Below are 27,417 nucleotides of genomic sequence, written 5' to 3'. Positions count from 1 at the left end.
ATTCCCAATGCGGTATGCCAGTATGCCAACAGCACCTTAATGTCTTGATTGATAACAAATCTTGCTATAAACTTAGGCCAGTTTACATTCCTGTTACAAAAACAAACTTGAAATTTGTAAGGCATAGTTAGGGAGAAAAAAGGTCTTCTATCTTATCTGCTGGTTTATTCCCCAGGCTAGAAGCTTCATCTAGATCTTCCCAGTAGGTGAAGGGGTCCAAGGACTTGGGCCAACCTCTGCTGCTTTGCCCTGGCACATTAGCAGGGAACAGGACCAGAAGAGGAAGTCAGGACTCTGTAGCAGGTAGTAATTGGTCCACTATGTCACTATTGAATTTTTAATACATCAAAAAAGTCCAGGTGAAGCTATTCTAAAATGGTTTCTGAAAGTGGGTACAACTTACTCCCAGTAGGGTAACATGGTTAACAGCACTCCCATGTATTATTAAGGAAGTATAGTTTTTAGTTATCTTTGTCACTTAGCCTGATCATGTTCAGACACTGTTTAGTAGCTTTCTTCAACGCTAACAGTGCTGAAATTGTGGCATAGCAAGCAAAACCACCACCTGTGTTGCCAGCTATCTTATGTGGCCACCTGTTCACGTCCCAGTGAATGGCCCAACTTCTCATCCCACACACAGATGGTTCAAGTGTTTGGGCCTGGCTACCTGCGAGGGAGACCTGGACAGTGTTCTGGGCTTTGGTCTGACTCCACCATGACTATGATGTTCACTTGGGGGAGAAGCAGTGGATGAAGATCTTGCTCTTTTAAAGAAATCTTAAAAAGGCTAAACTTTTACAACTAAGTGTCTACAGTCTTCATAATTTGGAATGACTGGTTTGTTTATATAGTAAGGATAGTGATCACCTACATTGACAATTTAGTGGAATGCTTTAACAACGTGTTCAAGTTGGGAAGCTTTTGCAGTGTTGGACGAAGGGCCACAGGCACGTAGCACCTGTTCACACCAACTGCGTGTCTGAAATACATCTCAAACTGAGCCAGCTAGGGCAAGGCAGCTCGCCCCCAGTCGGCCCCGCAGCAAATGGCCCCTGCTTTGCAAATGCAGTTTAAGAAGGTTGAGTTGTACTGGAGGTCACGGGAGTCGAGGTCAGGAATGAATGCACACAGGACACCTATATTCAACATCAAGTGGCTGGGTGCAATGTCTGTTTCTCCCAATTACAGCTTTCTGCTGAAAACAACACACTGTGTGGGAACCAGGACTGAGTTTCTGGCTCCTCAATTGGTTGGGGAGTAAGGGCTTTGAGTCTTAGAAAAAGCAAAACAACAAAAGCCCTCACAATTACTGAAAAGCTTGTACAAAGAAAATTTTATTGGACTTATGACTTAATTTACAGGACAAAATAGAAACAAGACTTATGATCTAGTTTAGGAATATACATACAGCTTGTTACAAATACAAATTAAGCAATATAATACACAAAATGTACACCCACTGAGTTTGAAGTCTTCACTGAACACATTCAGCACAGTCCTTTAGCTGCGATCTCTTTTGGATTGACAGCTACGCTTTTTGTTATGTTGTATGTCTTGTAAATTCCAATAAGTCTATCTGAAATCTCAAACATGTTGTTACGAAGAGAGATAATTATGAACTGGGCATTTTTGGTTTGTTCCTAAAGAGAAAGCACAGAACATTAAGTAGTAGCAGGAGAATCAAGCTTTACCTTCCTCAAATATTATTTGGGCAATAAGTTTAACAATAATTAAAGTGAACAGGAAGGAATGGATAATTAAACTACTTGAGCTTGAGAGGAATTAACTTATTTTTGGAAGCATGATTGCCTAAAAGCTGCCTAGTGGAAAGAAAAATATAGAAAGATCGGGCATTCTAGATGTGATCTTTTTTGTATAACCAGTTTGTACCTTACATGTCTAAATTGGGAATATTTGGTGTATTTGGAAATATTTTTGTTCCCCATACATACCAGAGGACAAAGAGAATAGGAAAAAGCTCCCGTGTAGTATGTAAGGGACCACAAATACTGTAGAATGAAACCACCTTATCTGATTACTTACGTATATATAAAATGCAACAATGGACACGTTTTTAAAATCCAGGGCTGCGTCAATCTCATCCATAAAGTACAGGGGAGTGGGCTTGTAGTGGTGGAGAGCAAACACCAAGGCCAAGGAGCTGAGCGTCTTCTCTCCCCCCGAAAGGTTGAAGATCTTCTTCCAGCTCTTCTTAGGTGGCCGGACACTGGAATCATTAAGACAATCTCTTATTACTGTGAGGCCGAGTGGATTTTTTTCCATAATTAACTTCTACCACCCTCTTCCCTAACAATCTAATCTGCTTGTCAAATTTCCCAAGAGGATAGATAGGCCATTGTATATTGAAATTAAAATGCCACACTGAACCCCATGAACATACACACTGCTATGTGTCAATTAAAAAAGAAAACACCAAAGTTTAAAATTCAAAGAGCAGGCTAAGTACTTCCTGTACTATTTTTAAAACTCAAAGCACAGTGAAATCCATTATTTACACTTTATAAGCTACCAGCATAAAAACACTGTTATCAGAGCCACGTTGGAGATTTAACCTTCAAATTCCACCCCCAGCAGCTTAAAGAATGAGAGTACTTTTTAGTTTGTGGAAAAGTGGAATGAGTTTATTTGATCAGAAGAAGCTGAACGGCTACTATCTAGAGATAGAAACAGTGGGATTCAAGATCCAAACCTGAACATGATTCCTTCCGAGAAAGGATCCAGGCTGTCCACCAGCTCCAACTCGGCATCTCCGCCCAAGGTCAGCATCTGGTAATTCTCTTTTAATTTATTTGTTATGACGTAAAAACCAGCCATAAATTCATTAAGTCTTTGTTTCCGAAGATCTTCATATGCTTGTCTAAAGTTATCTCTTTCACAAGTGATTTTGTCCAATTCTGCTACCCGTTGCAAATATAATTCTTCCTGTGAGAAAATCAATTCAGATATAAACCTGAGACAAGACCTTACATTATTATACAAAATTAAAAGCCAGAATTTGGGCAAAGTTCTGTTAGATGTAAACCATTTATACCTTCTTCTTATACTCTGCAATGGCACCAAGATTTGGTTTCATTTCATGACACTGAGCTTCCAAAAGTGCAATCTGATTTGTTATGGAGTCTGGAGTTTTGATTGCCTCAAGATCTGCTGGGCTTAAGACTGAAACCTCTTCAACAGGATTATCTTCAATGGGGTGCAGTGATATTTTTGAGATCTAAAAATTCAATTTAGAAAAGTCACTTTGTTATGACAAATCAATGACCAATCATGGCTATCAAGTTGCATGTAGTTAATTTTCATAGCATTTCAAGAAAAAACAGCTGTAGCATTCCAAATGGTTCATGTAGTCATTTTTTGTTAAATCTTCAGTTAAGTTCTGGTGTAAAAAGGCAGTTGCCTAGTTCTGCCCATCAGACTTTCCCATATATTACTATATTGCGCATTATTCCCTTCAGATCTGAGAAATGGCAGCACAGTATCAGGACACATACCTCCACAACCAGCTCATTCACAGAGTTGACAGAATGGCTGAAGAACTCACCTCTTTTTGCCAATACTTTATCTTAGAATTATGTTCCGAAATGTGGCCATCTATCTGCTCGAGTTTCAGCTTGATGCTAAGTGCATCCTTCTGCAGACTGTGTTCGTTCTCTTGAATCACTTTCAGCTCTTGAAGCAAACTGCGGTGTTCTTTCTGGATCTCCGGCAAGGACTCCTGAAAAGCAACAACTCCCCAGATAAAACTGTCCTGACCTCCTAAATTTTGTGTTTTAAATCGAGAAAACATTTTAATTCATACAAAGTTTCGACAGTTACCACTTGTTTTTAAATGTTGTGCTTACTGTAGCCAAGGCACTGAGATGCACCCGACTCTGATTGCTTTGGCATTCACCCTCCTTTGTCCAGTATGAAAACAAGTGTTACCTCTGCAGCATTTGTGTTTTTGATGACCTCTGCTGCTTTATCCTCAAGACTTTTTAGTTGTGCTGTTAAGTCTTCCACTTCTTTCTCAGTGTCTTTTATTTCCTTCTCTGTTTGAGTGACAGACTCCTGTGCTTTCTTAAGATTTCTAAGTGACATGAAAAGGAGATGTTACACTGCTGCTGAAAACCTAAAACAACTTTTCATGACATTCAACGTGACATATTTTCCTAACATGGATTTTACGATTTACTGAACCATTTTTTTGGATTAGTTTTTATGTCATGCAAACATTTACAGAATAAGAACTGTATTAAAAACTCAACCTAAATGAAACTTCCTTGAATAAGTTTTTATCATCCAACCCACAGTCCTGATGCAAAACTTCTCATCCATTTTTCTCCCCCTTATTAAAGTTCTATTAAAAACAGGGCATCACTGGGGCTGCTAATGAATGTTTAGTAAGCGCTGAACTCACAGCCCCTGTTCCGGTGTGCTGGGAAGGCAGGCAGGCAAGGCAGCACGCATACTCTACCTGTCAGCTGTCTTGATCGCCACTTGGGCTTTTGTAATAGCAGAAGCGCATTCATCTAATTGTTTATTGATTTTATCAAGTTTGTCTTGTTGGGCCTTGAGCTTGTGGTTATTGATTTCTACAATCATATTGTGCAATCGTTTAACCTCAGCTTCCACAGTACCAGCTTTCTGAGCCACATCATCGTATTCTGAAATTTAAAAATTAAAAAAAAAAATTGCTTCTATGCTAATGAGCATTACTTGTTAGTCAAATCTGACATTTGGTAACAGCATCTTCTAGAAGAGAACACCTTTCTTCAAAGAGAGCAGCACTGTCCTAACAGACGTGGTTAACACTGGCTCAGCTGAAACACCATTCTCTCTCTGGAACCTCACACCTGCAGGTTCCCTTCAGTGTACCAGGGCTCCTCACACCAGGAAAACCAAGCTGGAGTCCCCGACTCCACTCCTGGCTTCTCCTGGGGCTCAGCCCAAGGTTTTGTGGGTAGCTGGAATGAGATCCAAATGGATGGTTTCTGTTTTTTAACCCTCTGCCACCCTGCTTTTCAAATACATCAAACCAGGGAAGAAGTTAAAACATTCCGAGACTCCTGTGTAGCTGGCACTTAAGCATAACTTTGATCCATTCAACCAGAAGTACTTGCAGAAACTGGAAGATGCTAGTGCTTAACTGGATATTTCAAGCACACAGAAAATTGGATTTTATGTGATGCTGTTAAAAGTTCTACTGTCAACAGTTTTATAATTACTGATAGGCAGTGGTTTTTAAGCACTGGCCTTTACTATAGTGGTATGGATTACAGTGTGTGTGAAGTACCTCTGCTGTTGTAACTCAAGATTTAAAAGATACTCTGCTGAAATGGCTTTGCAGAGTTTTCTGGAACTTATTCTTGAATGTTCAATTTAAAATTCATTAACAGATTTTAAAGATTTTTTTTTTTTAATTGGAAAGGCAGATTTACAGAGAGGGGGGAAAAGGTCTCCCATCCACGGGTTTATTCCCCAGGTGGCCACAATGGCTGGAGCCATTCAAAGCCAGGAGCCAGGAGCCTCTATCTGAGTGCAACTTGGAAGATAATGATTAAAAAAAAAAAAAAAAGATTTATTTTTATTGAAAAGGCAGATCATATTTATGGAAAGAAAAATGGAGAGAAAGGTCATATTATCTGTTGGTTCATTCCCCAGATGGCTGCAAGAAGCCAGAGCTAAGCGGATCTTAAGCTGGGAGCCAGGATCTTTTTCTGGGTCTTCTGGGACCCCTTGGTGCAGGGTCCCAGGCTATAAGCTATCTCTGCTGCTTTTTCAGGCTGAAAACAGGGAACTGGTTGGCAAGTAGAGCAGCTGGGACATAAAGCAAGGGATCCTGGTGCGTGCAAAGCAAGGATTTAGCCACAGAGCCATTGCACCAGGCCCTCAATTCTGAAATTCTTCAACATCAATGATTCTATTAATATTTTATTATTATTTTTTCTTACACATCCAGCTCCCTGTTTGTGGCCTGGGAAAGCAGTGGAGGATGGCCCAAAGCCTTGGGACATGCACCTGTGTGGGAGACTGGGCAGAAGCTCTTACTCCTGTTGGCTTCAGCTTTGGTTGTTCTGGCCTTCTGCAGAGTGAACCAGTGGATCCAAGAACTTTCCATCTCTCCTCTGTCTGTGAAATTGGTCTTTCAAAGAAAAATAAATCTTTAAAAAGACTGGGTTATAGAATCAGCCTATTCCTCTCATGGGCAAATTAGATAAATTGTTCCATGCTTTAGTTTCCTTCCGTGCCAAATGAAGCTATGAACAGTAAAAGTCAATATAACGACTTACACATAATATCTGTGTTTGGTATAAATCGATATTTTAAATACCGAAAACTTTTAACATTTCTGGTTGAAACAACTGAAATATGTATACACACCTCTTTTGAAAGCACTAACATTTTCTTCTAGTAATTTCTGCTTTTTCTTATCCGGGGCTGTGGCAAGTACATTAGCTTCAAGTTCCTTAACTTGGACATTCAAATATTCTTCTTGTTCTGATAAAGGCTACAGAAATGTGTAAGTATTTATGGTCAGTTTCTGTAGTAACAGTTACACATTTGCATTAAAATTTCAAACTTTGAAAGAAGGCACTAAAAATCTTTTAAGAGGCAAACATTAACAGAAAAAGGGTCTGAAACATGAAATAATAAAATGAAAACAGCAATCGACATCAAATAGCGTACAAGCTCAGGTGTTAAAGTTCATGGAAAATATGGATTCCGGAAAAACTGCATATGGCCCTGGTGCTGTGGCATAGCGTGTAAAGCTGCAGCTTTTGGTGCCACCATGAGTGCTGGTTTGAGTCCTGGCCAGGTTTGAGTCTATTTCCTATCCAGCTCCCTAATGAGACATGGAAGAAAACCTTGGCTTTGGATTGGTCTAGCTACAGCAGCTGCAGCCATCTGAGTGAAATAGTGATAGGAGATTCCCTCCAGCCGTGTAGCTCTTGCCTTTCAAATAAAGCTTGAAATAATATTGCATACATTTAGGCTTTTTGGGCACCAAAATAAATTCTTGTAAAGATTTTATTTTTATTGCAAAGTCAGATACACAGAGAGGAAAATCTCCTGTCTGATGATTCACTCCCCAAGTGACCACAACGGATGGTGCTGTGCCGATCCAAAGCCAGGAGCCAGGAAATTCCTTGCGTTCTCCCACATGGGTGCAGCGTCCCAAGACTTTGGGCCATTCTCTACTGCTTTCCCAGGCCAGTCGCAGGGAGCTGGATGGGAAGAGGAGCAGCCAGGACACAAACCAGCACCCTTATGGGATCCTGGTGCTTGCAAGGGGAGGATTAAGCTATGGCCAGCGTGTGAGGCCCCACAGTGTCTACCTCATTAGAGCATATTCACCTACTTTTCGGAGTCAAGAAAAGCTCTCACTTTGAAAACAAGGTAAAGGGTGACAGCCAACAGGACTAGCCGAGATGCAGCAGTACTACTGCATCGTGCAGGGGAACTTGGGAAGAAAAGCTTCAAGATCACTTCCCTCCTCCCTGTGCTTTAAACGGCTGTCATGGCTGCTCATCATCATCACTTGAGCTAGCAGGGACACAAGCACACCAAGTACCTGGATGCTCGCAGTAAACTTCTCCAGTGTATTTTTCATTTCTCGCTTACTGTGCCGTAACTTAACCACGGTCTCTTCAAGTTGTGCTTTTTGTTCTTGGATTTCCACTGCCTTTTTAGAGTCTCTCTGCAACTGTGATTCCATTTTATTTACCTATTAAGAAAAAAGAAATGCCAGTGCAGCAAGTTTAGCCCAAGTCATTTCAGACGTTCAAGTCAACTTATGCATGAAGAAAACTCAAACGAGAATCAGGTGACCAAGTTAACTACTATCTCTATTCAAAGAGAAAGACAACCTATCATTTCACTGAAGTGACAGCATTTCAGAACCTTGGTGACAGCACATAAACTATTTTAAAACATTGAAAAAAAGAATCAAGGCATAGTATTTGCAAGAAGTGTTCAGGTTAAGAAGAAAAATTTACAAATTTTGTGGTACATCATAACAGTCCCCCCTAAGGTTGTCATGAGGCTGACAAAGCCCTGTCCTAATGTCATACATCCATGTGGTTCTCACGTGTACGGTGATGCTAGTGTAAGCAAAGCTATGCAACACCAGACATACAAAATTACAGTACACCAAACTAGGAACATTGGTGCAGGTGCTGTGGAACAGTGAGTAAAGCCGCCACCTGCTGTGCCAAAATTCTAGAGATGCTGGTTTGAATCTCATCTGCTCCACTTGCAATCCAGCTCCTTGCTAACATGCCTAGGAAAGCAGAAATGTCCAAGACTGGTTCCCTGCACTCACAGGAGATCTGGATGAAACTCCTGGCTCCAGCCTGGCCCATGCCTGGCTGTTGCAGCCATCTGGGGAATGAGCCAGTGGATCTGTCTGTCTCTACCACCACCTCTTAAATGTATTTTTAAAAATTGTGCAAAGCACACAGTATACTTTCTTTAATTACTTTTATTGCTTATGTGGTAGTGTGCTGTGTTATGCAAGAATAGCTTCATACTTCTTCTGCATGAATATGCCACATGACTAACTTCTATAAGGTGCAGGATGTGCAAACAACACAATCATGCAATGCTGGATTTCTCAGAATGTGGCCCAATGTTAGGCCACACGTCACTGAATGGTGACCTGAGGGTACTAATGGAACATAGTTTAACTACATTCAATCTTAGCCAAAAAGCCACAGAAGTTTTTCTAGGACAGTCTCACATACTTTTTGTAGGAATACAAAACAGCAATGAACTCTTTTCAACTGAAATTTCAAAACGTGCAAAAGAACTCTGCTAAGAAAGGACACAGAAATGATGCAAGGCAGCTATTTTGTGAAATAAATGTCAAGCAGTAAGTGGTTAATTATGAAATATCCATATGATCCAAATTCAGTTAAGTATGCTAAACCTATATTTTCTGATTAACATTCTGTTTGTAGGCCTTCCAAGAATTCTAAGTCACACCATCATTTATATAAAATTTAACAATTTAAACTTTGAGTACAATCTTTTTAAAATGGCAGAACTTGGTTAGGCCTAAAACAAACAAAAAACACCCAAACTAAATGGACTACAGTTTTCTTTGCACCAACCTCTTCCTCAGAGATTTCGACAACAACCGATGAGCCCATTCTTCCTTTCATGACTTTGCTTCCGCCACCAGTCATGGTACCTGGAGAGCAGGGGAGAAGTCAGCCTACAGGACTTCCTCAACAGAGCAGTCAACTCTGTAGAGTGAGGAACAAGACCGGCCCCATTACCTGACTGTTCTATGATCTGCCCCTGTAAAGTCACCACTCGCCACCTTCTGTCTTTCTGGTACGCTACTCTTGTGGCTTGGTCCAAGTTGTCCGCTACCAAGGTATCGCGTAAGGCAAAGTAAAAAGCTTGGCGAATCTCCTCATCGTTTACTTTGACCAAATCAAATAGCCGAGGTGTATTTTCTGGAGTTTGGATTCTGTGCATTTTTTTTGCCCATACTGCCATCTAAAAATAAAAAATAAATAAAAATATAATGAAGAACATATTTCTAAGAATAACTTTTATATAAAGGAAACTCTAGGAACCCTGAATACAAACAATTGTTAATGAGTTAGTGATGATGGGAGTTCCTCAAACAGCGACAGTCATCTCAACCTTGCAAAGTTCCTATGATTTCTTTAGTAGAAGCACTGAAACTCTCTCACAGTAAGCTTCCAACCGAAAATCATTCTCAAAACTTATCAGGGGCTCACCGAGTAATGGCAAAAAGCTGAAAATCAAAAGGAGTATGTACTTGGCTTTTAATATAGAATTACAGGTAGCTTATTAATAAAGACCCACCTTATCCAAGCCTATAAAGGTTGCAACTCCGATGTTGTGTCTCTTTAGGAAGGTCACACATTCCTGGGCTGTGTCAATAGAATCAACGACAATGTAGTCTAATGCATGACAACAGGATGAAATAGCAACATCGTATTTTTCATCAATGGCTCCTAAGTCCCCCTAATAATTAAGATGAGGGAAAAATTAACATATCACTAGAAAGGAATTAGATAAAAAATGCTCAGTTTTAATACTATTCACACAAAATTCCAGTTACTTTTAGTTTAAAACTTGTAAAGATAGAACTTGAAAACAATACCAAACAAAAAAATAAAAAACCCTGCAGGAGTACATTAAGTTTGCAGAGGTAACATTACAAAGTTTTAAAATCAGTATCTGTAAAAAATTTAGGGATACAATTTGAATTTCGAATGAGCACAAAATGAAACACATACCATGAAGAGCAAAGCAATCTAGCTAACTGTGCTTTGAGAGCCAGCTCCGATTCTGTGACTCCAGGTCAAACATTTGCTTATCAAACAATGAATGAATTATCCACTTTACTGACATAGGAGAAACTATGTTGGGGAGTTTTGTTTCTCAATTCTCCATTCCCTTCTTCTGAAAGTTAACTTAGGGACTGCATACACTAGCTGCTTAGACTAATTTTAACCAATACCTGATACCAGTCAAAGTGGAGGCGAGGTAACAGGGTTGAAAGTACTACAGGCTGAACACCAACCAGGAAAACAAAACAAAAAAACCCAGAAAGTTTCATATTTTGGACATTTTAGTATTACAGATATTCAAATGGTAAACGTCATGCAAGCATTTACTTATTTTCTTTCTTTCTTTTTTAGAAGTATGTAAGCATTTTCATCCCTCCTTCCGACTCCCCCCCCCCGAAAAAGAACTCTGGAACACATAGTCCCAACCATTCTGCAAGGCTCAGGAGCGGCGATGGTAGCACCGAGTGACAAAATTATTCTTTATTGATCTTCCTAAACTTCGGCCAAACCTTAAGTTATAATGGCCTAAAATTCTACCCGAGTGTTAATTTCTAACTGCCTTTCAAATAAACAATTCTTTGAAAGCTCCTAGCTCCTAGGCTTTCGACTGCCTCCGCTCTAGCTGCCTATTTAGCAAGTGAAGCAGCTCAGACGGAAGATGTGTCTCTTCTCTGTAAATCTGCCTTTCTAATACAAACAAATCAAGTTAAAAGACTGTCACTTAAAACAAGGTAGATATAAAGTTGCCCTCAACATGCAGTAAGAAAATCATTTCTAATGTCATAAGAAATATTAAAGTCATTCCCAGATAAATCTGCTTTACCAGTCGTCCATATATTCCTGGAATCCTGCCAGATTTCTTCTCTTGAATTATCGCATCAAGCACTTTGCCCCTACTTCGATTCATTGCTAATGAACTTTTTGCTTCTTCAACTTTCTGGAAAAGCTCATGAACCACACTTTTGAAGTGTATTTCTTCTTGTGTGAGTTTTTCAAGTTCTTTTTCTTTCTAAAATTAAGAAGGAAAAAAAAATTCAGAACCATTAGAACTTACATATGCCCAGTCATAGTAGTAACAATTGAACTAGAACCACTGGCTTTTTTTTTTTTTTTTAATATTTTTACTGGATATACAGAGAGAAGAAACAGAGTGGAAGATCTCCCATTTGATGATTCATTCCCCAAGCAGCCACAATACTGGAGCTGATCCGAAGCCAGGAACCCAGAGCCTCTTCCAGGTTCCCCACGTGGGTGCAGGGTCCCAAAGCTTTGGACCATCCTCCACTGCTTTGCCAGGCCACAAGCAGGGGGCTGGATAGGAAGTGGGGCCGCTGGGTTTAGAACCGGCATGTACGAGGTGAGGACTTAAGCTGGTAGGCCACTGTGCTGGGCCCAGGCTTGTTTTTGAAAGAGGTGGATGAGTCTCTTCCAGCAGCTGTCTATGCTGATACATCAAGGAGATCTATAGCTACGGCTCTCCTGATGGCATTCCAGTTACGGTGAAATGCTTCCTAATTCTGAAGTTTTGGTCAAGAGATGTGGGACTAAAGCATGAGGTAGGAGTGACTTGGCAGGACTATATTTACACTGTACTTTGCTGTCCAGTCAAACATGCAACTTGAAAAGTGAAGCAAAAAGCACAACTCCAAACTATAAGGGGGCAATGGATAATGGAATACTTGTTGCTATCCAAAAATGTGAGGCTGCCAACACATTCACACACAATTCCAAATTCTTTTTTCAATCTTAAACTCCACATCATTAGCATCATTCTCCATGTCCTGACCTTCAGTGATGTTACCCATTATACTAGTATAAATTAAAAGCTATACCTACAATTTATCTAGAAATAAACTGTAATAAATCCAGAATCATCAGGGAGTCACCTGACATTTGTCATGAATTTTTATCATGATCAAACACCAAGCACTTATTAAAATGGAAGATATTTGTATTTATTTTTAGCATATAGCATTTCTTCAAGCATAATCTTCCTCACCTTGACTGGGAGAGTGAGATTAAATTCATGAAATTTCTTAGATCTATTCACTCAAAATTGTGGAGGTGCCATTGATAAATATAGCTTGATTATTTTGCAACACATTGTTGTCTTGGAAGAGAATCAGATTGAATTAAAAATTTAATGATGAAATCATTCGGTTGTTTACTTATTCATTAAAGCTTACAAACATTGCCTACATTGAAGATTTCAGAAAACAAACTTCCTTTTGTTCAAACAAATGTATAATTATGTTCCCATTGCTTTATATGTTTGGGTTAAAAGCAACAAAAAACGAGTAACTTGGGTTGACAAACAGCATTCAGGGGACAGAGGGAAGGTTCACCTCCTGCAGCTCCCGCTCGGTCTGAGGCAGTTGGGCCTCTAAGTCTCTGATCGCGCCTGTCCTCTCTTTGAGAGTCTCTGAAGCCGCAAGCAGAGCCTCCCTGGCCTTGCTCAACTGAGACACGGCAGTGTTGTGTCCACTGAGATAGATATCCAGTTCTGACTGGGCCACGTCCATCTTCGACCGGGCTTCATTTACTGATTTGCTGAAACCCATAAGTTCTTTCTCCCGGTTCTGCAAAAATACAAAACCATTACATTAGAAATGGGTGTATTTTCAGACATAAATTGAAATGGAAGGCATATGATTTTACATCCCAGTAAGAAAGATTCTACACTCCCAGTATACAAAAATAATTCTTACAGATACCATAGCCTAATAGTTTCTGCCTGTCAATACTCACTGTATGTACAACCTTTTTCCAATTAATCTCACAGGAAGTATTCAGCATAAAGTTTCCTCTAGTATAATTTATATTGAGAATATTGATGATATGCTTAGGAAATGAAGGCATTTAAATTTAAGCCCTGATTTTGTCAACAAAGAGTACAAAGCACATAGAGATACTCTATATATTAGTGAGTAAACATGAAAATCCACTATCAAATATTCTATTACAAAAGCTACTGAAAAATTCACTGTCACTTTATTACACAGGCATCCTAATGCACAGTATATCAAGAGTATGTCTATCACTTTTTATGCAATTAATTCGATAACCAATTTCTGTAACAGTTACAATCTCAGGATTGTCAAACGGGCTGTGGCAAACACACACACGGTCAGGTTCACGTGGACATTTGTGCTAGATACTTCTTTTATCAACAAAGTGCTAAAATGCTGCAGCAGGACCCAGTGTGATGGCTCAATAGTTAAATCCTCCTCTTGAAAGTGCCAGGATCACATATGGGTGCTGGTGCATGTCCTGGCTGCTCTACTTTCCATCCAGCTTCCTGCTTCCAGCCTGGGAAGGCAGCAAAGGATGGTTCAAAGCCTTGGGGCCTGCACCCAAGTGGGAGACCCGGAAGAAGCTCCTGGCTTGGGATCTGCTGAGCTTCGGCCATTGTGGCCATTTGGGAAATGAATTAGCTGATGAAAGATCTTTCTCTCACTTTCTCTCTATAAAACTGATCTAAAAATAAATAAATTAAAAAAAAAAAGATAATCTGGAGACAAAGTAACCTGTACACAAAGCAGCTTTTAACTAATACACAAGAGCTATAGAAGCAAAGGGGAGCTGATGTTAACCCAGCTGAGCGTGACCAGGTGCTGGTTTAGCAACATATTACTTACCAAGGAAATATAACTGGGGAAATAAAAGAAAAAGATTCAACAGGCTTAAGAGTAGTATATATACCAAGATGTCTGATCTTAAATCACCACTGCCATTACCAATTCCCATCGTGTTAAAATGTGTTTTTCAAAAGTGGAAAGCAGCACAAAAAGGGGAGATTTTAGGATGACCATTTTTTTAAACAGTTCATTTTCTGTTAGGTTTGTGAAAGATTTGAAAGGCAATGCTGGGTGGTAAGGGGCAGCAGTTTCATAGAGATCATCCATTTACTGCTGCAGCTGCTGGTTCACTCCCCGAATAACAGCCAGGTACATCATCCTGGCCTTTAAGCTGGCTTGAAAGCAGAGCAACAGGGACCTCAAGGATGCTTGGATATGGGGTACCAGTGTCATAGGGGTGGTGTAATGGAAAAAAAATAATCAAAATAACATTAATCCTAAATTCTTACTTCTTTTTCTTTCTGAAGTCCTTGTGTTTCCTGCTTCAGGCTGTCCATAACTTCCTTTAGCTTCTCCTCTTCCTTCTCTTTCTCCTTTTCAAGGGCTTTGTTTCTACTTGTGGTTTCAGTTATGATATTCTGACTCTTGGCAGGTATACTTTTAAATTCTTCCACCTAAAATCATAGAAAAAGTTAATGCTACAACTTACACTTTTTAGTCTATCCAACATAATCAGTATTTCCCAGGGTCTTGTAGATCTCAGTTTTATTCATAATTCAAACTAGCTAGCTGAAGTATCTTCGTAGCCAATCACTCGTTTCCGTTTTCTCTCAGTCTACAAATGCTTTGACCAATGGTATACTTAGGACTAGCATTTTATCCTGTTAATATCATGTAGAATAATTATTTCTTCCCATTTTCTACTGAAGTTCATTTCAGTTTAAGGATTTACATGATTTTGTTTGAAAGGCAGTCACACATAGGAGACAGAGGTCACCCATCAGCGGTCCACTCCTTCACTGCTACGAGGACCAGGTGCTCCCTGCGGCCTTCCCACAAGGGCTCAGAGCCAGCCTCTGCTGCCTGTAGAGGCACACTGGGGGAGCTGGAGTAGAACCGGAGCAGGGCGCCAAGCGGCGCATCAGGCAGTCACTTACTTGGGACACCACTGAGCCAGCCCCAGTCCATACTACTGTGTCTACGCTGGATGAGTAGAGGCCAACATTTCCCAAACAATGATCAACATACTTGTTAATTCAATCAAACAGATACGATATTTGGAACAAAAACAAATCTGTTTCCAAAATTTAGAAAATGCCTACATGTTACATGAGGCTGTGTGATACACAAAAAAACCTTTCTCTAGAGGACAAGGTTTAGGTGTCACTGATGCTAATATTTGGGAAATCAATAAACATGGCATCAAGAGAATTCAAATTAACTAGTGTTCAGTTCCTAGTAAGTTAGCTTTTATCCATATTTTGCCCATTTTTTCCCTTAAGTTTAGAACTGGTAAATTCTATCGTTCTTCAAGGAGGAATTCCTGTTTTGCTTTTACGGAAATCAGATACTCAAATCTAGTGGCTCCCTCACATCATCTTATTTTTTTGTGCTTTCTGTTTTCTGCAGTCAACTGTGGTCCAGAAACCATGAGACAGTTCCAGAACTTCAAATTCATGTTACAAAATTCATGCAATTCAAGGTAACGTGAAGGAACTCTTGTTAGGGAAGTCTATCTCTCTCGCGCTCCTCACATGCACGCCCCCACTTGGCAGCCTTCTCAGCTATCAGAACTGCTGGCTTATTTTGTTAGGTCACTGGTGGTATTTAAAAAAAAAACAGTTAACCCCTAACCAAAAATATTTTCATATATACATCACTAAAATATAACTGCTCATTTGACACACGTTTTCCCTAACATTTTGTTGTTATAATGTAACAATAAAGCCCAAAATCAATGGATGAAAGTTTCCCCAGTAGAAATCCATTAACAAATGCAAACACTCTTAAGCATGGTCTTAGGCCACAGGGCTGAGCCGTCCACAAGGACAGGGAGCCAGACGCGTGTCCCCGCACCCACCTTGTCTTTGTCTTTGTGGAGCTGTTTCTCCAGTTTCTTGGCTTTACTTGTAGCATGTTTTAGTTTTTCCCTAACTTGAACATCTTCCAAATCTAGCTGTGTAAATTTTTCTTTATTTTCTTCAATAAATTTCATAATTTTATTCAGTTTCCTAGCAAAGCAAGTAAATTACTAGTCATTATTTTGAATATTCTATTACATTAAAACTTTCCTATAAATGTTCTTTCATCTGCTGGCTCACGTCCCAGATGGCCAAAAATGCCAAAGCTGGGCTGGTCAGAGGGGACCAAGGACTTGGGCCACCTTCCACTGCTTTTCCAGGAGTATTAGCAGGGAGCTGCATCAGCAATGGAGTAGCCAGGACTTAAACCAGAGCACATGGGGCACCAGTGGTGGTAGCTTCATCCACTACACAGCAGCACCGGCTCCCACGCGAGTTCTTGTAAGGTGGCTCTCTATAGCAAGCAGGTTTCCCAGGTGATAGCTGGAGGCATGATGTTTTTTGCTGTGGCCAACATCGTGGCACAGTGTGTACAGCCTCGGCCTGCAATGCTAATATCCAAACTGGGTGTGATGGGAGTCCAGCCGTTGTACTTCTGTTCTAGCTCCTGAAAAACGCCAGGGAAAGTGGCCAAACTGTTGAGGTTCTTGCCACCCCTTTGTGGGAGATCAGGATGAGGCTTCTGGCATTAGCCTGGTCAGGCCCTGGCCCTTGAGGCCATCTGGGAAATAAGCCAGCAGATGGAAGATCTCGCCTCCTGCTACACTTGCAAATAAACAAGTCCTTAAACAAAATATTTGGTATGGGAGCCATTTTACATTTTAATCTGATTATTTCATTTATGGGAGACCATACAGGGGAAAAATATTTTGGGAGATAAAGAAGAAATTCACATAAGTTGGAAGGGGCACTGGCGTCACTGAATCCTGGCATAGGGTAGGGTCATGATTAACTAATAGAACAAGCAAATTCTACCTCTAAATCAGATCTGTGGATTAAACATTTGTTTTATCATTTTGTTATTATGTTGTGCCACTAGGGGGCAGCATCCCCCCAATACTCAAGAGGCATTCAATCTGCAGTTTTTTTTTTGCAAAACAAGACCATTTCACGTAACGGCAAATGACTGTGCTCCCAATAACTGCAGTTAAGCTTACATACAGACACACACAATAAAAGTTAACCGAGTCTAAATACTTTCAGTACTTTCCAAAAGATTATTACTTCTCTACATCTTTTACGGCTTTATTCTTAGCTTTCATTTCATTTGATAGAACATTGCTTTTCTCATTAATTTCTTTGGTATCTTCATGAATTTTTTCCCTCTGAGTTTCCATTTCAGCAATTCGTTTCTGCAGATCATAGCTAGGAGAAAAATAAAAAAAAATTAGGGACCCTAAAATGCCATTCCTAAAATTATATATCCATTATGGTAAAATTAGTTGTTCCTAAGATATTCTTAACTACCATCAATTTATAATTTCTCAAGGATTACAGAGAGGGAATTGTAAAGGCAAAATTTTGGAGCCCAACAGGTTCACTTTAAGTTTTAGATCTGGTCTAACAGTTTCCAAAGGGAATGTTACACTGCGTAGAAAAAACAAAAACAAACAAAAATACTGAAAAAAAGCACAGTATGTGAAAGCACTTGAAGTTCACAGAAACTGGAGTTCAAACGTTAAGTGCAGCTGCTGTGGACATCCCAAATGGGTATCAGTGTGTGCTGGCTGTTCCACTTCCAGTTAGCTCTTTGCTAACGTGTCTGGGAAGGCTCCACAATCTGGCCCAAGAATCTGGGCCCACACTCAACAGGGGAGAATTGCAAGAAGCTTCTGGTTCTTGGCTTCAGACAAGCTATTTGGCAAGTAAATCAGTGGCTAGATCCTTCTACTCCACTGTTTTGGAATACATACATTTTTTTTTTAAAGGTTAAGACTGTGAACCTGTTGGATGTTCCTTCATGTAGTTCAGTCTATATTTTGCAATTTACTCGGGGGTCTTGGAATATATATATTCCCTTATTCACAGATTCTGCAGTGTATGTAAGAGTACATGTACAAGTAAATAAACATTTGTGATCCTACTTCCCAACTTAAAAGTGGAATAGCAAAATGCCAAGTTCAATCGTCTAATTATCTGATGATTCATCACACAGAACATTTTTTGGATTTTTTTCCCTAGCATTCAAATTTCCCTAGGAAAAAAGGACTTGGATTAATGATTTAAAAACACAAAATTTGATAAATAAGGTACTTACATGTAATATTGACAAACATGATTCTTTTGTTTAAAAATTTCATTTTCCAATTTAAGAAATTCAATTGCTGTGTTTTTTTCTCCTTCTAAGGCATCCTTTTCCTTTTCCACCATCTTAACTCTGTTCAGCTACAAAAATAAAAAAAGTAAACACTGAATTACACTTCATACATTCAGAGTTCAAAAAAGCTATTAAGAGTATCTTAAATGTTCATAACATAAAGCAGAAATTTCAATTTAACACAATAAACATATTCATTATGTTGTAACTCAGCCAAATATTAATCCACAAATAACGTTCTGATGCACAGAAGTCTATGGAAGAGTTACCTTCTCTCCTCTGTGTTCATTTAGGATTTCTACTCTCCGACACAAAACTTTGATAGGTTCATTTAGTCGTCCACAACCAATTATATCTTCTAAATACTCCAGCATCCCCTCATCGTGCTCAGTCTGGCCTTTTGGCTTCATCATAGCAATTTGTTCAACTTCACCCTTTAAAAGAAGCCATAATTCACATCCTTTGTATATGTTTATTTAAAGAAATATTAAGTGAGAACATGGGACAATGTATATATCAAGTAGCTTCAAGAGATTTAATGAAAATAAAATATTCTCTCCATTAGTGATACTAATTCTAGATAAGAGTAGAAAGATATTTATGGCTATACACACATAGCCTACCTAGAATGTTCTTTGGATATAAAAAAAATTTAACTTTCAGCAAGCAAAATTTAACAAGGTATCTGTATGATCTGCAATCTGATTATGGTGGCAGCATTAGAATTCTTACTCTTAAGAGAATTTTCAAAGACCCTTTATCCTCTAATTATACAAGGAACCTTGTCTCGGTAGTTACTACAGCTTTAGAGTTAACACGCATAAAATGCTAGATACATATGAATAAGCATGGGATTCAAAATTTTTTCACATCAAAACAAACTTCTTTTGTTTATTTAAAGTTCTAATTTCCTAATGAGAGCAAAAGACATATAAAAAAATAGCAAAGGACATATAAAAAAATACAACAGAACCTTTGTTACCATTAATTTAGCAGCTAAGAATTGTAGTACAAAACCTCACTGTTAATTAAGTCCTTAAAAGGGGGCTGCAGGAGGTGCTTTCTGGTGAGTAGAGCCCACACCCAGCACCGACACTCCATGTCACACGGGTGTTCCCTGCTGACATGGCCTAAATGCATGGATCCAGCGTTCCCGTGGGAGATGCAGAAGTTTCTGGCTCCTGGAGATGGACTGGCCCAAGTCTGGGCACTGTGGCCATCTGGGGAGTAATAACACAGGGAATAGCCAATTCTAATTCTACTCTACAGAAGTAAACAAACAAACAAACCCCAAAACTATTTGTAACCTATATTACTGTAACAAAAAAGGGGCAGTCAAGTGGAAAAACAAAAACCTATCATTTTCCATTAAAAACAAAAACCTGGCTGTAGAATCACATGTCATGTTTCAGCAATCCTTACTTCCTAAATACACACGATCACACCTCAAAGAATTTGGAGTAAATTTAATACCAAAGAGTTATATTTACAAAGCCTCTATTTTCATAAAGTGCAGGATAAGACAGCCATTTTTCGATCTACTTGGAAGACATTCAGTATTTTCACACATGATTTTTCCCCTATTTTGACAACCTACTCGTACTACTACATGACCATCAAAGCTAAAGTGAAATTACCCAGAGAGGCGGTATTGTCTATAATTTATAGGCTATTACATGCAAATCAATATACAAATTAAAATGGATACTTCTGCAGTTTATGTTTTCAATTATCAGTTCATTCCAAATGTTTGTAACTGTAGTTTGTTTTAGACAGTAACTAAATCTGGAAGAGTGCTCAAAGCTTTAGATTATAACTTGAGTTTTCTTCCAAGTTCTTCTGGAAGTCAGGCTGACCTTCTAATGTAGAGTCACGGATGCTTAACGACTCCTTCTCGCTAGACACCTGTGGGCACTCACCCTACTTCAGCACAGCTATTCTAAGACCAAAGGAAAACTGCATCAAGGGTACTCTTATTGGAACTCAGATTACAAATTAAATATGTATCTTACAGATAACCAAAACCATGGAAGTCGATTTTACAGCTAATGCTGTTTTTTTCTGAAAGCATTCTATTTTTCCTGGCTAAATTACTTGTTGAATAGATGGAGTAAAGCTAATAAGAAAAATGGCCTGGCTTTGGGTAAAGCATAGTGTTTGCTTTTTGGCTACTTTCTCCTTCTTTACAAAATCAATGACACATAGGTCTGATTTCCCAGTAATGCTGGCAATGCTATTCAGTTAAGAAAAGTTAAAATACGGTGTCAGCATCATGGTGAAATGGGCTAAGCTGCTGCCTGTGAGGGCTACCAGGCGAGTCCCTACTGCTCGGCTTCAGCTTTAGCTCCCGGTTAATGTGCCTGCAGAGGCAGCAGAGAAGGGCCCAAGTGCTTGGGTCCCTGCTTCAGCACCCGCTGTTGCCGCCATCTGGGGAGTCATCAGTGAATGAAGGAGCCGTTTCTGCCTTGGTGGCTCTGTGAAATAGCTAAATCTTAAAACAACAAACCTATATATACATATATATATAATAAAGGTTATCTATGAATCAAAATAATTCTTAAGGGCTACATGACATTACTTTGGGTTATACCATATTGTATTCTTGTTATCAAGTAAGCACTATTTAAGCAATGCACCTTTAAACCAATCAGGCCTTTATTCCTCTGACTGTTGTGCTATTCCATGACAATCCGGAACTTTTTTTTTTCCCCTGCCTGATCACTTGGTATCATCTACTTTCTTCCTCCCATTTGCATTTGGTGTTGTACTCTATGCCATCAGTGGGTTGACAGTGGTGCCCAGAAGACTCAGTCTTCTGAAAACCTATTTTACCTGTACCTATTTTACATGAAGTCATAAAATGTAAATTAAGGGCAATTGACTAACTATGCTAAATTATTAAACTGAAATTAAGCTCACCCTTTCACAACAAGGTTTCCATTTACAAACAGAGGTGGCACAGTAACAAGGCATGCTCAAGTCGCTATAATGTTAGTATTTGAAGCTGGCAAAGCCTCACTGTTTCCTGTACTGTTCTATTTTCTGTAGCATAAAATAGTAAATAAAGCTTTAAGCACTGCTTTGGGATACTGATATTTCAAATCATGTTTAAACTCTACAAAAAATATTAAACAACAGTGGAAAATATCAAGAGTGGTTTAAGAGTAACGAAACCAGCCAACAAGCTTCTATAGGAAACATCAATGAATTCAATCTTCATTGAAGGCCATATTGTGATTCATTTCCATCACTCATAATCTAATTTACAACACAGCTTTAACAGTTCAGAGGAACAGGGAAAAAGATGCCCTTTAGCTTTATATTCAAATGTAATTCTAGTTTTAGCAAGTGTAAATCAGGTAGCTAATACTAACACTTTTGTTTCTAATAATGCCTCAATGATCCTGAGAGAGATGGAAATGTGCTGTGTGGCTGTCAATTACTTTGTTGCAAAAAATTACTGGAAAAGGAAGAACAGATGGGTAGGTAAGAGTGTGAGGCTGAGATTAATCCAACCTCCAAATTACAAAACAACAACAAAAAATCCCTTGGTGCTTGGTTTAATGGTTAACTTAGGTTTTGTAATAAAAATAAAGAGCACAGTTGCCAAACTTTAAGCTGCGCTAACTGCAGTAGCTCTCCAGTGTATGCAAATGCACTAAAACCAATTTTGGTTACTCATGAAAACTCATCAGGAGCTAGTAAAACTACTTGCTTGAACTAATTAACTTAGATAAAGGGGAAAATGTACAAATACAAAAAGTAGAGTGATCTATCATCTTCCAAAGCCTTTTGCAGGCAGGCACATACAGGACAAGAAACACCTCTTTATTACCTATGGCATCCCAGCACAGTGCTAGGAACTGAACCATCAGCTAATGAAATCTCACATGAAAAGATCTATGAAACAAATATCCAAATTTTATAAAGATTTCCCCCCAAATGAATTTCTAAAATTTAGTGTTCTGTACTCTTTCCTAGCGTCTTAAATCAGATAATTTTAAAGATGAATGTTATCCAGTAGAAACGAGGGCAATAAAAACCACTTACTTACCTTCAAATGCTTTAAAAATTCTATTTAAATGTGTAAGATTTTGACAATAAATTATTTAATAAATCCATAGAAACCACTGCCACTTTCCCCAAACTTTTAATAGGGCAAATTAGTACTACCTAGTCCAATCTGTTTTTTCTTCCTAACAGATGATTTCCTAAAGTTCTTATCTGTAAATTTAACAGAATCAAATCAAATCTGTTAACTTGGAAAGTTATCTTGGCATTACCCAGGAAGAAGTATTTTCAACCATGACAAAAGGCTTAAGAATCATTCTCATTTACCCTTGGCAAATCCTTACATTAGTTTCCTTTATTATAGAAATTACATAAAGTAACAAAGCTAAACGGTTAAAATATTACCCACTTTTCTACTGACTTTTTGCATAGGTGTAAAACTCACTCAGTAAGTAAACAAAAGCAAACTTCCCACAAAATGGTGTCATCAAATAAGTATTATATAGGGACATTAATCTGTTATCCACAATCCACCAAAACAGGTCTAAAAACAGTCTGTAAAATTTAAACTCCATTAAAAAAATAATTAAAAAACCCTACCAATCTTTAATCCTACATTCATATACAATTTTACTCTAGAATATGAGTCGCTTTTACTTATTAGAAAGTTGGTATTTCCTTTTTTAAAAAGCTAATACAATTTTGAGTTCCCCATGTTGCAATTCCTTCCACTGTACATTTTTCTTCATCTACTTAGTTCTTCAACCTTTTGAACAAAACTGATGCTTAATCCATGGCTAATCCATTGCTGTCTCATCAACTCTTATTTCTTTGTTAATCTTCACTGGAATTATATCTATGTCAAAACACCACCTAGAATCTTAGGTAAACAATTTCAAGTAATTTACTCTCAGGTCTTCAGAGACCATGGTTTTCCCGATTCTGAAAGTTCTCACATAGTGAATGAGTTATTTCTTCCTAAGCCATCACTCATTCACCGTTGTAACATTCCAATACTATATAACATATGCTGTACTCTTTCAAACCTTCAACTCCAGAAATGTTCAAGATAAAAGCCTTAAAAAGAGGAGCCTGCTTGATTTACAGCCTCAAACGAGGCTTCAATCCCAAAGCCAATCCTAGGCCACACACACTCAGCACTCTTTAACAGTGCTTCCTGTTCCTGCTTATCTGTATCTAAACTCCTCCTGAACAGTGAGCTCTGCACCTTGTGTCAGTCTCTGTCCATAAATTAAACCAAACACAAAGTTGCATTTCTAAAAAATAACAACTAGATGGAAATAGGGGCTAACATTTTATAAATGTTACTGGGGACCTCAGGTCATTCTAACAAAACTGGTAGGCAATCAAAAGTTCCACATAATTTTTAAACAATAGCACACATACTATATAAAGTAACAGCAGGAATTTCTGCATCACAAAACAGTTTTGGTTTTATTATTATGCTCTTAGTGATACTGGAAAGGACACAGAAGATACCCTCAAACTAAAAGAGGAACTTTAAAATGTCTGATAAAATATATTCTGCTCAAACACAAGGCACAGGAAAGAAAAAAGAAGGGATTCGATAGGATTCCTATCAAAAAAACAAAACAAAACAAAACAAAAAACAAACAACAGAATTCCAAGTACTTAATTTTACATTTCTTTGATAACTTACCCTGCAAGGATTGCCACACTTAAGAATATAGTATGAAAGTTTCCTTCTGACTGACCATTAGTAGGTCAAGAAACTAGACTACTTGAAAGAAAATGAACACTAAAGTGAATTAAAGTTTTAGATAGCCAGTACCCATCTTAGGTGTTAAGAAGACTAACTGGTTGTTATATGCCTGTCACGCTAAAGCAGCACAATAATATTGGTGTTTAATACTTATTTCACTACGCCAATATTTACGTGCTGCTACAGCGGAACAAGTATGCCAGTCCATCAAAAATAAAAACAAATTGGAATAAATAGTTTTGAATGATTTTCCTTAAATTTCTAGAGCAGCAAATTATGATTCGCATATTGACTATATTATGTAAACCATGATGTGCTGCTACAGTACTTTAAGGCCTCAAAAACCCAAGAGTCATCCAACAGGAAAAGCTTCCAGGCTGGGAGGGCTGAGGGAAGGAAGGCCTTCAGAAGTCCTTCATAAACTTACCTGCAAGATTAAAAACCTATTATGATCCAAGTCAATTCCATGGCTTCGAAGAAGATTTCCAACATCCTTAAATGTCTTTTTCTTCCCACTGATGTGATACACAGAAGTATTGTCTCTGTAGGCCGTTCTGGATACATAAAAGTTACTGTCAGGAATCACTTCATAATCGTCTCCTTCCTGTTTTAGGAGGAACAAAATCAGGAAGCAGTTGTTGGTATTAACTCACAGGCCTGTTTTGAATTTTACTTCATACTGAAACCGATATTGTGGATTAAAAACTTCACTGACCAGGCCTGCAATCCGGCAGGAGTTGTCAGAAATAACCTGCCTAGCACAGAACAGATGCTTTTCGAGGTTGCTTGCCCCCTTTCTCAAAGATCACAAAAATCAAAAAGTGAGAGAAATAAATGCCATAAAAACTCCACTGCCAAATAAGCTAAAAATCTATCTGATGGGTTGATACATTTGGACAAGAATCCCATCGAGTTCAAAAGTCATTCAAAAGCTGAGAAAGATGACTCAAGGAAAAGGGGAGGAAGGTGCTAACAGGGTGTTACGTTTTAGATTTTGAGTGCGTACAGAAATGCATCATTAGAGTTAAAGAGAAATACAAAGAAATAATAACTGTTAGGTTTTAATAAAGATTTAAAAAAATTAAAAGCAGCTATGTTTAAATACTAAAATCTCACTTTCCTTGATGATAAAAGCTGCTATATTGAAGATCTAAACAAAAACTAATTAGCAGGCAATAGAATACTTCATTTATTGACAATCTACATTCTGATCCAAATTGCACAACTGAACGCATCGCTAAAACAGATGCTTCTGTGCAGCCCAAACCCTCTCACAGGGAAACAACAAAAGCCGGAAACCCAGTCATTGCCCCGTTGCATTAGTTTTTAATTTTGAACTCTATTTAATCACTTTTGATTCATGTGTTTCCTCAATTTTTCGTTAAACAAAAACGAAAAGAGAGCACCTCCAAAATAATCAAGTAAATCACTCCCACTAGAGCGCTCAGCAGACAGACCCGAGCCCGCAGCGTCGGCTGCTCAGAAAGGACCTCCAAGCTGAGCAAGTTTACCCGAAACAATTAAAGACATAACTTTACAAATTTAAGCCCAAATTTATAGCATTCTTAAAGAAGGCCCACTTAGCACACAGGTCCCTGAAACTGCTGAAAAGCTTTGTTCAAACAGTGCAAAAATCACTTGAAGTTCAAAGAACCAAGCAGAAAGCCCTTACCTTATCAATTATCTTTTGAAAATGAACTTCTACAGTACAACTCTGTATATCCTTGTGTTCATCAGAATTATGTATAAGTACCGAGAGTTTTTTAGATCTGATTTTTTGTGCTCGATAACCAAACACAAAAAGCATAGAATCAATAACGTTGGATTTGCCACTGCCATTTGGCCCAATAATGCAGGAAAAACGCTGCATAAAAAAAGAAAAGAAATTGAAGAGGTCGTACTAATAACCACCGACTGAAATCATTTTTAGTTTCTATTTGCTGTACAAGTTTTCATTGCTGGAAGACATTTTCTAACATTTTGTTCTCCTCATAAGCGTCAACACCTTAAATAAAATCACGTCCCAGTTCTTTCACAACACCGTCTGCAACAGTTAAGAGGAAAACATTCTCTTCAAGCAAAAATATTTACTCCATCCAGTGAGGAAAACTTCTAGAGGGACCAAAGAAAACCAGACCAAGACAAACTTGCCATCATCGGAGACGTCTGTTAAAACCCTAGGAGACATGACTGGTGTTTCTACGAGCGAATCGCGAGACTAACAGCGAAGCATCTGGATGAAGATGCATGCCCTGGCAGCAGTTATCTACCTTGTGGAAAGGTCCCAGCACTTTCTCCCCGGCGTAGGATTTGAAGTTCTGGTTGACGATGTGCGTGATCATGAGCCGCGGCGCGCCGGCCTCGCTGGCCATGGCCGGGGGCGGGGGAGGAGGAATGCTGCTCAGAATCTCGGCCAGGCTCCTGCTGTCCACCTCCTCGCCCGGCGCCTCTGGGGGAGCAAGGGGCACAGGGGAAGGGGCGTTAGCTCGCCCAGAGCGGACTACTGCTTGCTGGCCCAGTAACAAAAAGGGACGGGAAGCAGGACATCGCTTGTGAAAACTACGCATTTATTCCTCCTACGGGGACACAGCAGGATGCTAAAATACTTTCAGCTTTGTTTTACTGCAAAGAAGCACCTGCACCACCGAGTACCCCGTCTAGACGCCCAGGAGCCTGTGCAAACCCCGCTCCCCATCCCCACGAGCAGCGCGATCGGGGCGCCCGGGTCACCACGCGGGGACCTCGACAAGTGTCCGCGACCCGTCACGGGGCCCGCCAGGGGCCACGGGCGCCAGGAGCCACGGGCGCAGCACTGGGCAAGCGCCCCCGGCTTGTGGAACAGCAACCTGGGAGCGGCCCGGCTCGGCCGGGGCCGACCACCGCGCCTTCCCCGCGGGCTCACCTGCGTCCGCGGCCGGGCTCTCGGGCTCCGCGTCGCTGCCGTCCAGGGCGGCCGGCCCGCCGTCGCGGCTCCGGGCGGTGGAGGGCTGGGTGCCTCTGCGCGGCATGGTGGCTGCGGCGGGGAGGGCGGGCGGCGCGTCAGGCGACCCGGGACGCAGGGCTCCCGGCCGTCGGCTCCGTCCGCCCCGCGCTGCACCGTCCTCCCGCCGCGCGGGGCCCTCCCTGACAGCCCGGCGTCCCGGAGGCTGACAGCCGCAGCCCCGGCGCCGCCGCTCCCCTCAGGCGCCCGCGGCCGGACAGGAAGTGCCGGGCTGACAGCCGCGCCGGGAGAAGGACGAGCCCTCGGCCGAGGGGCGGCCCGCCTCGCCCCGGGCTGCGGACGGCGAGCAGGCCTCCCGCCCGTCACCCCGCCGCGCACACACCACACACACACACTCCGCTCCTACCG

The 27,417-nt window shown here is 39.9% G+C and overlaps 1 protein-coding gene across 4 annotated transcripts; it reads right to left on the bottom strand.

The window, feature by feature from the left end:
- Positions 1-1,312: 1,312 nt before the first annotated feature.
- SMC4 (structural maintenance of chromosomes 4) lies at positions 1,313-27,113 on the bottom strand. Of its 4 annotated transcripts, none has more exons than XM_040974882.1 (23): positions 26,926-27,113; positions 26,339-26,517; positions 25,741-25,932; positions 24,496-24,672; positions 18,583-18,747; positions 18,254-18,381; positions 17,221-17,361; positions 15,996-16,146; positions 14,425-14,589; positions 12,683-12,916; positions 11,161-11,346; positions 9,847-10,008; positions 9,285-9,510; positions 9,117-9,196; positions 7,577-7,729; positions 6,385-6,511; positions 4,478-4,667; positions 3,946-4,090; positions 3,563-3,736; positions 3,053-3,235; positions 2,711-2,943; positions 2,044-2,227; positions 1,313-1,640 (listed from the first exon to the last, which is right to left on the bottom strand). In XM_040974882.1, exons 1-23 carry the CDS (start codon positions 27,074-27,076, stop codon positions 1,488-1,490), a joined length of 3,879 nt encoding a protein of 1,292 aa, XP_040830816.1. In that variant the 5' UTR covers positions 27,077-27,113; the 3' UTR covers positions 1,313-1,487. The 4 variants fall into 4 exon arrangements, with proteins under 4 accessions (XP_040830816.1, XP_040830818.1, XP_040830819.1 ...); XM_040974884.1 differs by having other exon boundaries at positions 26,339-26,503; positions 26,936-27,113; XM_040974885.1 differs by having other exon boundaries at positions 26,971-27,112.
- Between the last annotated feature and the right edge of the window lie 304 nt (positions 27,114-27,417).

The sequence above is a fragment of the Ochotona curzoniae genome, unplaced genomic scaffold (genome assembly GCF_017591425.1).
Source record: "Ochotona curzoniae isolate NIBS_2020 unplaced genomic scaffold, NIBS_Ocur_1.0 contig_2599, whole genome shotgun sequence".
Lineage (NCBI taxonomy): Eukaryota > Metazoa > Chordata > Mammalia > Lagomorpha > Ochotonidae > Ochotona > Ochotona curzoniae.
The sequence above is the reverse complement of the archived record's forward strand: the minus strand, read 5'-3'. Positions and strand labels throughout refer to the sequence as shown.

Bases quoted from the DNA above. Each gene is read 5' to 3' on its own strand.
- SMC4 (XM_040974882.1), bottom strand. From the start codon at position 27,076: ATGCCGCGCAGAGGCACCCAGCCCTCCACCGCCCGGAGCCGCGACGGC. The intron at 16,147-17,220 runs GTAATAATCTTT...TTGCTTTGCTAG, and splicing joins GCCGTAAAAGATGTAGAGAA to GAAACTGAATAAAATTATGA. The intron at 3,737-3,945 runs GTAACACTTGTT...GTTGCTTTTCAG, and splicing joins AAAACACAAATGCTGCAGAG to GAGTCCTTGCCGGAGATCCA.